Source organism: Megascapheus bottae, chromosome 9 (assembly GCF_031878675.1).
Source record: "Megascapheus bottae isolate mThoBot1 chromosome 9, mThoBot2.hap1, whole genome shotgun sequence".
Lineage (NCBI taxonomy): Eukaryota > Metazoa > Chordata > Mammalia > Rodentia > Geomyidae > Megascapheus > Megascapheus bottae.
Window position 1 is genome coordinate 3,517,899 of NC_143517.1, and position 15,112 is coordinate 3,533,010.

Consider the following 15,112-nt stretch of genomic DNA (forward strand, 5'->3'; position numbering starts at 1 on the left):
AAGTAAATAAATTACAGAAATTGGAGTTGGCCCCTGTTATTTGTAATTTTTTAGGTTTTACAGGTGACTCTGATATTGCTATACTTTGACAACATGGTCTGGATCATGCTCTAAACTTGTCTTAAAGTCAGCTGTAGTTTGGCAGGTTGTATGCCTTCAAGCATCAATTTCATGATTGGGAGTAGCAGAGCTGAGGGAATTGTTAAGAGTATTTGTGAAGAGGGCCAGCTGGTGCACAAGAAGACAGGCTAGAGGTAATGCTTCCTGACAAGCCTAGTAGTAATCTGATTCCAACAAAAATAATGCATGGGAATTAATATCTAAGTGAAAGAATGAAGTCAGCTGGGAACTCGAATTCTGTCTTGAACATGCTCCCCTATTTGCTTACAAGGACTAAATAATGACATTGATTAAATATGCTACATTACAAAAATGCCATCATTTTATATCATGCCTTTATACAACTACAAAATTCCCCTTTTACCTCAGTTGTCATGACGAGTCTCATACTTTGATGTTGTTTATGAACAATGGCAAAATGCATAGTAATTTAAAACCATAAATATTCACAGTTTTCTAAACTTCAAGTTTCTTTCTCTTCTGTAACAACAAGGGAGGAGAGTAAACATTCATTTTAATAGGAGTTGAAAAGTTGAATGACTGCTAGTCATTGTTTCTTACTAGCATTAAAATAACAATATCCAGATAGAGGCTATTAGTAATGTCTAATACTAATCAACCCAGAAACTCTGACAATAAAAACACAATTAACAAAAAAGAATCTGTTGAGTAAAGTTAAGGCTAGAAGAAATGTAATTTCAAAGGTTCATTGATAGACTTAAATTGATTTTCTTTTTTGTTTTCTTTTTTGATTTTTAATTGTATTTTATTATCGGGGTAACATATGGAAGTGTTAGAATTATATTCATCAGGTAGTGAACATTGATACACCATCTCATGGTTTTTATCTTACTTTCCCTCCCTCCACAACTCTCCCAATCATCTTGTTTTTCTCCTTCCCTTCCCAATTTCAAATGAACAAGTAAATGTATATACAATAAATATACCAGGTAACAAAGTCAAAAGCTGTAACAACATGAGATAAACCATAAGAGGAAAAAGAGAAAAGAAATAAATTCACATATACATTAAGAACAAAAATTACAAAGATAAGCCTATTGTTTCCATATCCTAGAGTTCATTTTGCTTGATTTTCATAAGATTGACTGAAGCTTAATTTTAGAAGGCAACAAGAACATGCTCAAGTGCGTATAAAATTATACATTTTCATTCTTAAAAAAACATTCTATTTTATAGAAATATGTTCTATATAATAGAATCCCATCTTATATAACAGGTTACAAGTCAAAGCATTTTTTTTTTTTGCCAGTCCTGGGCTTGAGCTCAGGGCCTGAGCACTGTCCCTGGACTTTCTCAAAGCTAGAGCTCTACCACTTGAGCCTCAGCACCACTTCCGGCTTTCTTGTATGTATGTGGTACCAAGGAATTGAACCCTGGTCTTCGTGCATGCTAGGCAAGCACTTTATCCACTAGGCCAAACTCCCGGCCGAAGTCAAAGCATTATATACCCTGACTTTACTCAACAGTATCAGAGCCAGTGCCTTCGAAAGTGTTGCTATAAACAAATTCAACAACATTATCTCTAAAAATTATTCATCATAATGCATAATAGGTTTAATATCTTTCTTTACATAATATAGAAATGATCCAAATGAATGAATATGGTAATGATAGAGTATCTCAGAAAAAAGGGCCTGGTCACTAGCTTGAGATTTAAATGAAAACTCTAAAATATTAAATGCAAATTGCTTCACCTATTGGTTAAAAAGATAAAAATATTATGATTCCATATTCAAATAGTCCAAGATATTGAAACTATTTATTGAAAAAAATCTGATGTGTGTTCAACTGTATGACAATTGCATGTACATATACATACATATATGTGTGTAATATTTAGATGCATATTTGTAATTTTAATATGTAATTAAGTTATTTTGTATGTTTAAGAATATGTTAATCATTATACTTTAATTCACCCTTTAATACTGGAATATTGCACGAACATTTGAAAGAGAACTATGTCTTGGGTTGAATGTTGATATTAATTAAATTGACTTGCATATCTTTCTGTTTTTCCTTTTAGGCTGTACTTTGGAGGTATAAATTTTCTCAGCTTAAAGGCTCTTCAGATGATGGCAAGAGCAAAATCAAATTTTTGTTTCAGAATCCAGATACTAAACAGATTGAAGCAAAGGTAAACACAAAAAAATCCATTATCTAACTCACCTCTCATTACATTGATACCATTAAGAAGCAGAGGAAGAAAATCTGAGAACCAAAGGAGCACATGCACATTTTCCATTTGCCTGAAATACCTTAAAGACCAAGACAATAAATTCCCTTTCAAATTTAATGATGCATTTTTACTTAAAGACATCAGTTAAAATAAACTACTTCAACCCACTGCATATCTTAGTTTAGTTCCTTATGAGAAAAATTTGTACCACATTAAAATGCCATCCTGAAAAATAAATAGATCATTTGCGCTCTTCAATTTGCATTCCAAATAGTAACTTAAAATATTTTAAATATTGACTCTATTTTATTATTTATTCAATTTATTTTAAATAATTTATGATAATTATATATTACTTTATGTTATCTAATGGTATACTGATTACAAAAGATAAGTGAATTAATTTTACCTTATGCAATTTTTCAGTATACTGGATAATAGTAACTATGCTGTCTTCAACTTATCAGAAAGACTACTTTTGCTTTTATGAGTATATATATATATATATGTATATGTGTGTATGTATATATGTTTAGTAATATTCAAAATCTAAATTATTTCCATTATTCATTATAAAATATATTGTAACAATGGTGAAAATAACTCATAAATATCCCAATGTGGAGAAAAAGAATAAATGATAATTATCAGCAGTTGGCTCAGCACAATAATTCATGACTATAATCCCAGCTCTTATGAGAGTATGAGACTAGGCCAGGCAAAAATTTAGCAAGATCGTATCTCAGAAAAAATGCCAAATTGGTAATAGAGAATTAGGTTGGAAGACCGAGGCAAGACAGGGCAAAAGACCTATCTGATAAAAGGCATGTGGCTCAAGTGGTACATTACTTGCCTAGTAAGCATGAAGTCCTGAGGTCAAATACCCATATTACTCAAATAAACCAATAAATAGGTATCAAAATGAAAGCTAATTTCTGTGTACATGCAAACAAAAATGAAGCTTTTTAACTATTAATTCGATTTAAATTTGTGTAACTATTATACTTTTTTCCCTTGTATTCAATTACAGGTTTAAAAAAAAAGTCTTTGCCTGTCATTGAAAGCTTGGTCATGTGTAATATCCTAGATAGAGTCTTTTGTAACCCTGCACTGTATTACGATCTTGCCCTTCTTTTTTATGTTTTTAATGAGGTGATCCTGCTTATGTCTTATGCCTTAATATTTTCCCCTTAGCTTTCCTCCTTGCTTTTTTGGTCTGCATCCTTCTAGGATATCTATGTTGTTTCTTTATTTGTCTTTGAACTTGTCTTTCCTCCCACTTCCTAGACTGGGCATAGTTTGTTTAAACCAGGCCTGTGGACATACTTTGATTACATTAGCTCTTTTTCTACCATTTTTCTTTAAAACCTTGGTTTTGCCATGGTCATGATTGCATGTATATCTACATGCTTTGAATATATCTTGGTGCCTTTGTCTCTCTTTTAGTTTAACCAGATCCTGCTTTTCAATTTCCCATTACCAATATGGCTTGGTCTCTAAATGAAGATATCTACAGATATCTTCTGTCTCTTGTTCTTTCTCCTTTGTTCCTTTACCCAGTTCCAAGTATGGACTCTTCATTTTGTGTCAGTCACTTAAACTGGTCTTCAAATTGACTTTCATTTTTCAATGTGTAGTACACATGCTAATCCTGGTGAATTCATTTTTTATAGCAGCAATTTTGTTAATAGGATACCTCAGGTAGTCCTGCTGATATAAGTATTGATTTTTAGTTAGTATCTTCCTAACACTTCCCACCCACAGAACTAAGGTTTGAACTGTTAATCTCTCTCTGGGATTTCTTGATGACACCATTTGAGCTGAGCCTAGAGCCCAGCTCTTTGTACTTTTCTGTGAAAGCTGGCTTTGAACTGTGATCCAACAGATCTCAACCTGCAGAGTAGCTAGGTTTAAAGGCACAAGCCACTGGGATCTGGCCTATCTAGTGCTTTTTATGAGCTATTGAATTCTTACGGCAAAAAGAATAATTTTAATTTAATCCTATGACTACTAACTGCAGTATTTAGACTTTAACTTATTGTAGTTTCACATAAGCAGTTATGCACTTGACAATACTTGCCGTTTTACTTATTAGTTTCCCGTCAGTTACTAAATATCATTTATTTTCATTATTCTCACATCCTAAGTATTATTTAACTTCAAGTATATGTTTTTAAAAAGATAATTGGTGATAATCCTAGCTAATCAGGAAGCTGAGATTTGAGGATCACAGTTCAAAGCCACTAAAGTCTAAGAGACTCTTATCTCCAATTAACCACCAGAAAACCAGAAGTGGAACTGTGGCTAAAGGGGTAGGGAGGTAGCCTTGAGCTGAAGAGCTCAGGGACAGCGGCCAGGCCTGCAGTTCAAGTTCCACGACTGAAAAAAAAAGATAATTGATGAATATAATTTTCAAACACAGAAAGCAACTAATGAACAGCAGAATGAACAGATTTAGTAGACCATGTCTGGGCACCAGTGACTCAAGACACTGCAAGATTCCATCTCCAAAATAGTGAGCAAAAAGCTAACCTGGAGATGTAGTTCCAAGAAAGCTTGGAGAGAGTTTAACAAGAAAAGCACAGATCAATCTAAATAGTCAGTTCCTTAGCCGTGCTTATATGATTATAACTTCTGTTGGCCCCATAGAGATGAGAATTAAAATTAGAATATTTCAAACATTAAAAATAAGTTTTATCACTAGAACATGTGAAACTACCCTACAATCTGAGATGCGAAAGAAGGGCAATAACATGAAGACTCTTAAGTGAATATAAGTATATATTTTTGGGGTCAGACAATTTCCCAGAGATGCAAACTGATGAGTGAAGGTGGTTTTTTTTTTAGTTTTAGTGAAAATAGGAAAGGCATATTATAGATATTGCAGAATGACTATGATATTTTATATTGTTCTTTCCGCCACCTCGTAGCAGTGTATAAGAGATCCAGTTTCTCTACCATTCTGTCAGTATTGTGTGTGGGAGGTTTCATTCTGGTTTTCTTATTAAAATCTGGTCTTTTTTGCCCAATTCCTAGTGATGACTTTTGTGTACTGGTATCTAGTCTTAGATTGCCTTTGGAGAAATTATTATTTCTTATTTATTTGCATATTTTCAGTCTTTTGTCCAATTGTAGTTTTGTCTGGATTTTTAGTTTTGTGAGAGAGTCTCACTTTGTAGCCCAGGTTAGCCTATATCTCAAGACCCAGAACTCTCTTAAACGAAGCACCTAAGTGCTAGAATTCATTTGACTCACCACCCATGAGTGGTTACTAAGTAGTTTATAGTACTAATTATTTGTCCCTGCTTACTACTAGCTTAGAAATAATAATAGAATACTAGAAACTTCACACAGCTTCAGTTTGACAATACCAATTGCTACTTACTTGTGCAGCTTTAACCACATAAATGAAATATTTGTATAATTATTGCTCAGTTGTTGAAATCTAGATTACTTTAAGGGGATGGAGGATTATATTATTTATAGATATAGGAAAATAAAATATTCTTTTTGAATGTAAATAATATTTTATCACTTTGTCATTATGTATACCTATTCCATTGGGGAGAACATAGACAGCTCCTAACAATTACTGCATATGTTTTAAAAATTGGCAGTGGAAACCTCTTGAGAGAGTTTTTCATCTATCAGATACATCTGACAGATATATTACTAGCTGTTTGTGTTATGCCTAAGACAGCAATTTATGGCAAGCAAACTCTTATGCCTCACAGTTCTGGAGACCAAGAACTCCAAGAACATGACATGGACTCAGGTGACAGCTTTTGTTGCAGCCCATATTATGGAAGCTCTTAAGAACACACAGGTTACAGAAGGCCAAGAAAGCAGACAGAGACAGCAAGCAAATGTTTTGAGGCAGAGAGGGGGCTTGCACTAAGAGCAAAGCCACTTCAGATGTCAAGTTTATCTCATTCTTGAAAGCTGCATCAGATTGCAACAGAGGTATATTGACAACATAAAAGCGTGTTGTAGGCCGGGAGTTTGGCCTAGGGGTAGAGTGCTTGCCTAGCATGCACAAAGACCCGGGTTCGATTCCTTGGTACCACATACATAGAAAAAAGCCAGAAGTGGTGCTGAGGCTCAAGTGGTAGAGCTCTAGCCTTGAGAAAGTCCAAGGACAGTGCTCAGGCCCTGAGCTCAAGCCCAGGGCTGGCAAAAAAAAGTGTGTTGTATTTTTTAATTTTTATTTATTTTTTATTTTGTGCCAGTCCTGGGGCTTGAACTAAGAGCCTGGGCACTGTCCTAGGACACTATTTTTTGCTCAAGGATACCACTTCTGGCTTTTTCTATGTATTTATGATACCAAATAATAGAACCCTGGTCTTTGTGCATGCCAAGTGAGAACTCTATCACTAGGCTACACTCCTGGCTGTGTATGGTATTTTTGAAATCATGATTGCTGATAATAAATTAAAACCCTGGGGAAGTAAATTAATAAGATTTTTAAATTAATAATTTTATTAATTGTTTATAAATTATTAATTAATTATTTTTTCTTTTTGTTTTATTTTTTATTGCAAAGTGATGTACAGTAGGGTTACAATGCATAAGTAACAATGTTACCCCTTCCCTGCTTTCTCTTATTTCCTTCCCCCAATTCCCCTCTCCTCCCCAGTTGTAAAGTTCATTCCAACACAAAGTCTAGTGAATGTCAGTGTTGCATTGGTTCACCCTTTGTCTGTGTTTTCACCTTCCCTTTTGCAAATCAGATAATTTTATATACAAGACAAAGGATAGAGAAATAAAAAACAGTGACAAATGGCATAAACCAAAAGGGGGAAAAGAAAGAAAACAAATAATTCCAAACAGTACATTATATAAATCTCTTATTCCCTTTTCTTGGCATTAATTTTGTTAAGGCTTATTTTATATGGTCATATACACCTAGGAGAAATATTTTTTTCAACAAAGTTAAGAAAAAAGGTAAGATGATGTGCAATAGAGATTATAAAATGTAATTAAATTCAGAGGCCAGACTAGCTTTCTTTTTTTTGAAAATGAGCAAATTCAGCCCTCATATTACAGAATAAAGAGGGTAGAACTGTCAACAAAGCACAAGTAGATAGGTAGATACATGGTGGATGGATAGTCTCAAGACAAACATTTCATAATCAGAGTAGTTGTAAAAGTATGGTTTCTTTGGAGGACATAATTACTCATAATGGTGTAATTACTTGTAGTACAGAATTAGAAGTGTGCAGTAGTGTTTAACTCTAATTGTGAGAAAATTTCAGAAATGTCTAAGAAAGCTACATAGGTCTCCTTAGGAGTCACAAAAACACTTCATTTTCATTTTTGCTGGTGTTTTGGACCCTATAAGACTAAAGTTGTACCGTAGAAACAGGTTACAGATATTTTCCCTGAAAGTAGGAACTCATAAATTCTCACTTCATTACACAGAAGCTTATAGCATTTCCCATCTGTTTTCCAAAGCCTCATTAAACATCTCATAACTTAGTGGTAGAACAGAGGAACTGTTCCCAGTAGAAGCCATAGGCAATTTTGTAGTGTTGTGTGTGTGTGTGTGTGTGTGTGTGTGTGTGTGTGTGTGTTTTGACAACTTACAAAAAGCTTATTTTATTGCCATCAGGAACTGAGGGAGTGCTATGGAGCACATGATGCTAATATACACATAACATATCTAGGATAGTGAGTATTTTCTCAGTGATTAAAAACTAAATTTTTAGGTAAGCATATTTTTCTTTGCTTGTTCCAGTAGTATGTATTCATCTGAATATATAAGCATCTTTCTATAAATAATATTTTGATTAACATGACCAAAAATTATCTGATTTCAAAACAGGCTATATTCTAAAAGACTGGAAAAGATGTTTTTTTTTTAATTGAATTCATGGTTATCACTATAGGAATTTTCTATGCTAGTGTACAAATTATATTCATCCCAATTTATTATATTTGATCTCTGAAAACAGAAGGGAATAAGATTTGAAAGAGAAAAAAAGACAATAATAAAGTCAAGTATTTAAAAATAAATTTGGCTTTGGGACCTTTCTTCCAAATTTCACCCAACTCCCAGACTGGGACTTTGTGCTTTATAAGAGGCTTTGTCAAGTACATTAAACGTTAGTAAGACTCAGTTTAGAAATTGAAAATAGACTTCCCAAAATTTTCATTTTTCTCACTGTAAATTTGGCTAAAAGTACCTGCCTTAAAGAGCTTATCTAGAAAACAAATGTTCCATGGGTGGGCCATAGAAATGAATACTGAACAAAATGGATCCTTAATAAATGTATGTCTAAAACCCTCACTGAAGAATTCATAATGTGTTCATATTTGTGTCTTGGAAGAGACTGATAGGAATGTAAATGATGCTTTGTTTGGCCCTGGAGGCCTCAAAATGAGGGAGTTTAATATTCACAAAGCCAGGCGGGTATTTGGGATCCAGGATCTCTCTCTGCATCATAAATGAAGGATTGGCTCCCAATCCAGCCTGCTGTTCACAATCTCAGGCTCTTGCTAGAGCAAAAGATTTCTAAACCTTTGAAAAATGCTTCATCTTACCACAAACTGTCCTAAGCCCAGCTGTTCTAAATACAGAGGTCAGAAATAAGGACTGTCACCTAATTAAATATGAATACATAAATCAAGGTCAGGTGGTGCTTCAGGTTGTACAGCATAAACAGGAGAAGATAAGAAATTGGGAGCAAATTTTTAAAAATATATCAAAATAACATGTGTGGGGATACGTGAGGAAGGGTGTGTGGGTGGGGAGGGGTATGAGTCTCACACACCAGCTTCTACATAAATCTACTAACACTCATCTGGGGAGAAAGCCAGAGAAGGGATGACATTGTCCAACAAGAAATGTACTCATTACCTGACATAGTAACCCACTTGTATATCACAAATATATATATATAAATACATATCTACATATAAAATAAATATCAAAACCTTTTTTAGAAATAAACAATCAACTGGGTTGGGGTCAGGGATATGCAGACAGTAAAGCTGATATCTGGACAGGGCAGCAATTCAGTCTTAGAAGAGCTTGGAAACTAGGAAGTTCTAGATTCTGAGATTTATTGATAAATGAATTTTATCTACACATTTATAATAATCTATAACAATTTTTTAAATAGTAGACTATACACCTAATATGTATATTATAGGCAGATATTGAGAGGACTGCTGCCATGACTCCATGTAATCTGGTCCTTTTCATTAATAACTACTATTTACACATTCAAACATTTTGCAAAACCTGTAATTTAAAGCTTTCAATAAAAGCATATGTATGTTGGGCTCCTAGACTGGCTCACTGATGGCTTCTGAAATTTTAATTTTTGTCAAAAAACAATGAGAAAACAATTATCAGTATTTTTCCTCAGAAATCTGGAAATTAAGTATCTGTCTCACATTTATTAAAAAGCAAATACACATTTTAATTTCTTTGAGCTCTTTTCCCCTCTGTACTGTTCCATTGTTGCCTTCAAAACATATTTACTAACACGGTTGCTCTGAAATTCCATCCCCCAGAGTCCACTGAAGGAGGTAATGTAGGCTCGGAGCACTTCAGAAAGCTTCTCCTCAAATAGACATTAATGATGTAACTTATCTGAAAGCTTCCTGGTAAAGTCTGTCTTCACAACTAGCCATCACTTGACCTGGCTCAGGCCTTGCTCAGTGGGAAAAGACATAATGCTAGGTATTTGCTGAGAGCAGCTATCAGCAGTGGTTTAAAATCATAGCTACCCAAGGTGACAATGCTAGGTATGCCAGATAAAAAGTTTGGGGGGAAAGCCCTCAACGTTCTCAGGAGTGAGATTTCCTAAGAAACTTTGGGAAGCTTCCATATATTTCTGAGATCTGAGAAGGATATACGGATAGACAAGATAGATCCAGAATCTGCAAATCTTCACTAGACATACAATCTGGATCTTCTGAGCCTACAAAAAGAAGCAAGAAAAGACTTCTACACATTTGTTTTAAATTTCCAGAGATCTGAAGGAGCACCATAAAATATCCAAGCTGAATGTTATTTAGAAAAATTTTAAATGTTCATGTAAACAGTAAGAAAAACTCAAGGATTGCTGTGGTTGTCCTGAAAGCAACTTTAGAGAATTGCTCTAGGAGTTCACAGGAAAAAAAATACTTAGAAGGGATTATTATCTGAGAGAAACCAGAACCAGAAATCATATTTCTATGCTGATACAATGCTGGTTCAGTAAAAGAGCCTTGTTTCATTAGGGACCACAGTATTCTAGTAACATGGCTTGAACTCAGGGGACTTGAGCTTGGGGAGCTTGCTCATAATTGGTGCTCTATAACTTGAGCCAGGATTCTGGCCCTGTTTTTTGCTGAGCTGTTTTGGCAACTGAGTTTTGAGGACTTTTCTGCTGGCCTGGCTTTCAGCCTCAGTATTGCAGGCTTTAACTTCCTGAATAGCTAAGATGAAACATGTGGGCCACTCATGCCCAGCTTAGATTCTCCTTTTAAACACTTATAAAAATTGGGCCCTGGTGGCTCACACTAAGATTACAGAATCCTAGTTACTCAGGAAGCTGAGATACAAGGATCACAGTTCAAAGCCAGCCCTAGCAGGAAAGTCTTCATGATTCTTATCTCCAATCAACCATCCAAGAGCCAGAAGTGGAGCCATGGCTCAAATGGTAGAGCATTAGCTTTGAGGAAAATAGTTAAAGGACAGTTTCCCACGTCCTGAGGTCAAGCATGAGGACTGACACACACACACACACACACACACACACACACACACACACACACACACACACACATACACACACTAGTAAAAAGGGCAGGGAGTTTGGCCTACTGGTAGAGTGCTTACCTATCACCCAAGGACAGTGCTCAGGTCCTGAGTTCAAGGCCTAGAACTGGCAAAAGAAAAACTAGTGAAAAATTAATTCATTATTTCATTAGAAAAATAATTAGAGAACTATTATTAATAAGCTTACACTAGAAGAAAGATTCTTTCCAAATAAAATGAAAGGATACTAAGTAATAAATACATACATGGTAAAAAGATCACTGTTAAGAATAACTACATAAATATATATATAATATAAATGTATTATGCTTGTATTTAATTTTACTAATTAATTGAAAGGACAAATGCAAGAAATACTGATCATAAAACTTCCATTAGCTTGGTGAGATAGTAAGATGTAATATATATGGCAATAATATCACAGAGAGTGAGAAAATGATGGAAAGACACAGGAAAAATACGTGGATATTACAGAAATGTAGTTGGTTGAAGATTATTTTATAATTTTAAGAATATTTTCAAAAATAACTTATAATAATCTATATAAAAGAACTAAAGAGCCATAAGCCACAAGTTGAGAGCAAGTGATTGATACTCTGTAATCCTTGCTACTAGAGACTAAGATATGAGGATTGTGATTTGAAGCCAGCCTGGTAAAGAAAGTCTATGAAACTCTGATGTTCAATTTAACACCAAAAAGCTAAAAGTGGAACTATAGCTCACATGCTAGAAATGCTCACCTTGAGCAAAAATCTCAGAGACATTACCCAGGCCCTGGGTTCAAACCCCTGACTACCACAAGGTAAATATGCAAAAAAAGAGACTATACATCCCCCAAAATATGTACATACAAATTGAAAATAGTAATTGAGAAATTAAGGAATATAAAAATATATAAGATACAGAAGTTACACATGAAATCCACCAAGATGGCAAATGCTCCTAAACCATCACTGGGAGGCTAGTAGGAAGCAATTTAAAGTCAAATAGAGCAATGTATTATGCCCTAGACTCAAAATAAAAAAACAGACAATGTGAATATGTATTTGTGTGTGTTTGTGTGTGTATGTATTATGCACATATATATAGAGAGAGATAGATATGCATAAGGAAAGAATAAAAAGAACAAATACTGACATATTTGCTTTTTAGATTTATATTTTAAAATTTTATATTAATTTATATTATATATTATATTATATACAATTTATACTAAAATATATTATATTTTCCAACTAAAAAACAGAGATTAACAAAACAAATCCGAAAAATTAAAAGAAAACAAATGATATAATCAAGAAGAAAACTAAGTTCTAAGTTTCACATTAAATTTTATACTTTCAGAAAGTTGTAGATTTCTTTTACTTTCATTGACTTTTAGATATGCTCCTGTGTTTGTGTCTAGGAGACCCTAAGACTAAAATCCTGCAACAGTTTTCTATACTTTAAATTATAGATGTGTATCAACACATATATCTTAGTATTTCAGATAAGGACTTGCTAATTATTGTCTGGATTGGTCTTAAACCTGTATCCTCTGTCTCTGTCTCCCAAAGAATGAGCCAGACTTCCTGACTTTGGATAATTATGTCTACCTTTAGGTATTTGTTATGAACTAACACAGTAAGAGCCTTACCCAGTAAGAACCTTACCAAGTTTTCATTAATGAACTTCTTAAAGCTACACTATTACAAAGAGCTTTCTTACAATCAGCCACAAGATGGATAAGAAAAAGAGAGAACATACATTCCTACATTCCCAGTATACTAAAAAAGTCATACTGAGAGAAAACTTAACTAAGGAGGTGAAAGACCTTACAACAAAAATATCCACCACTGAAAAATAATATTGAAGATAAAAATAAATTGGAAGACCTCCCAGTACATGAATCTTTAGAAATATTACTGTGAAAACAAACCATAATACTGAAATTATTCTACAAATTCAAGTAAGTTCCTACCAAATTCCATGTCATTCTTCAAAGAAATACAAAAATCAATATAAAATATAAATATTACATAAATGAAAACTATTCACACACTGATGCCTCCATCTGTAATCATAGGTACTCAGGATGCTAAAATCTGAGGATAGGGTTCAAAGCCAGCCTGGGTCAAAAATCCCCAGGAGGCTTGTTATCTACAATTAACAACTCAAAAACTAAAAATGGTGTTGTGGTGTGGCCAGGAGTTTGGTCCAGTGGTAGAGGCCTTGCCTAGCATGCAGGTTCGATTCCTCAGGTTCGATTCCTCAGTACCACATACATAGAAAAAAGTTGGAAGTGGTGCTGTGGCTCAAGTGATAGAGCTGTATCCTTGAGAAAGCCCAAGGACAGTGCTCAGGCCCTGAGTTTAAGCCCAAGGACTGGCAAAAAAAAATGGTGCTGTGGCTCAAAGTGGCCGAGTAAAGAGTAAAGAGCTCAGGGACAGCACCCAGAGGTCAATCCTCATGACTAACTATATATATATATATATATATATATATATATATATATATATATATATTACATAAAAACACACCTATATATGTGGACTCTAAAGCTATCTTAAACAAACACAGCAAGGCTGGCATTATTATAATACCAAACTTCAAATTATATTAGAGAGCCAAGATTTTAAAAAATTAGCATGGTCCTAACAAAAAAAAGTTTCATAAACCAACAAAATAGAGCAAATGATATAGGAAATAAACTATCTGAGTTTTGCCAAAAGAGTCAAAACCAATCTCTTCAACAGTGGAGAAAGGCAAGCCTCTTTAACAAATTATACTTTAAGCACTGGATAGTTTCATGTAGAAGACCACAGCAACAAAAAGACACTAACATACTGCTATTCATTAAAATAAGGTCAGCCACTATGAAAGTCAATATGGTCACTTCTCAAAAAACTAAAAAAATTAACTAAGAATTGTAATCTTTTATCTTAATTGTGGAACATAGTGTGATCACAAATATATTGACTTATGTATGCCACTCTAACCTTGAAATATAGAAGGACCTTCAAAAAGTAGCAGAAAATAAACGCTCCCCCAAACTTGTTTAATCAATAATTTTCCATAGACTTCAGCATATAATCTTTAAGTGATTTCTCCAGAAATTGTACTTTACATAAATAAAATAAACATATTTATAATTTAAAATGTATTAGGTATGTATACACACAGATAAACAAAAATAACGTATTGTTACATTCTGGTGACAAGAATAGTTTATAAGATAGATTTTAGGTAAGATTATTTATTTGAGATCCCTTTGTCAATTTTAACATTTTATAATATATATAATTCATAATGTCGTTTATAATATGAATATAAAATGTATATTTTGTAAATACATTTGCATGTTTATCAATCAATGTACTTATTAAATGTTATGTGTAACATTTCATACTACCGTACAGAGAACATATAAAAATATTTTCTCTACATACTTTGAAATCTGCACCAGACAACTGTTTTTAATACTGAAATATAATTTAGAAAACTCAAACAAAACAATAGATATGCTTATCTTTCTATTTATATTACTTTTTTCTTCCTGACGTTCCAAAGTGTTATTTCTCTCTCTGTCTCTGTCTTTGTCTCTGTTTGTCTCTCTTTCTCACTCTCTCTCACTGTCCCTATGCTACTTTTTGTTATTATAAAGGTGATGTAGAGAGAGGTGAAGGTTTTATAAATCAAGTAAGCGTATATTTCTTTTTGGATGATTTCATCCCTTCGTTCTCTCAATTTCGTTTTCTTCAATTTGTTATAATTTTCCCTATAAAGGCCTTTTGCTTTTTTTGTTAGATTTATTCCCAGCTATTTTATTTTTGTTGATGCTATTTCAAGTGAAGTTTTTTTTGATATCCTACTCTGCTTTTTTGATCAAAGCTGCTTTACACCTTGTACCACATTTTTACTTCCAAATATTGCCAATTAAATGGAAAAAAGAATCTCACTAACTTTCCTACCCAGGTTATCTTCAACCCTCAATTGAGGTCTACTCAGTAGCTAGGATTACAAGTATGAGATACCTGAAA

The 15,112-nt window shown here is 33.7% G+C and overlaps 1 protein-coding gene and 1 long non-coding RNA gene across 2 annotated transcripts in view; one reads left to right on the forward strand and one right to left on the reverse strand.

Moving 5' to 3' along the window:
• Positions 1–15,112, forward strand: part of Sntg1 (syntrophin gamma 1) — a 774,750-nt gene that overhangs the window by 750,023 nt on the left and 9,615 nt on the right. The window contains exon 18 of the mRNA XM_090338807.1: positions 2,168–2,278. Coding sequence (XP_090194933.1) covers positions 2,168–2,278 — 111 coding nt within the window. The remainder of the gene's footprint in view (positions 1–2,167; positions 2,279–15,112) is intronic.
• Positions 1–15,112, reverse strand: part of LOC150058697 (uncharacterized) — a 66,488-nt gene that overhangs the window by 44,095 nt on the left and 7,281 nt on the right. The window contains exons 2-3 of the long non-coding RNA XR_016536647.1: positions 11,154–11,199; positions 485–600 (exon numbers count right to left, since the gene is read on the reverse strand). This is a non-coding gene — a long non-coding RNA (uncharacterized LOC150058697). The remainder of the gene's footprint in view (positions 1–484; positions 601–11,153; positions 11,200–15,112) is intronic.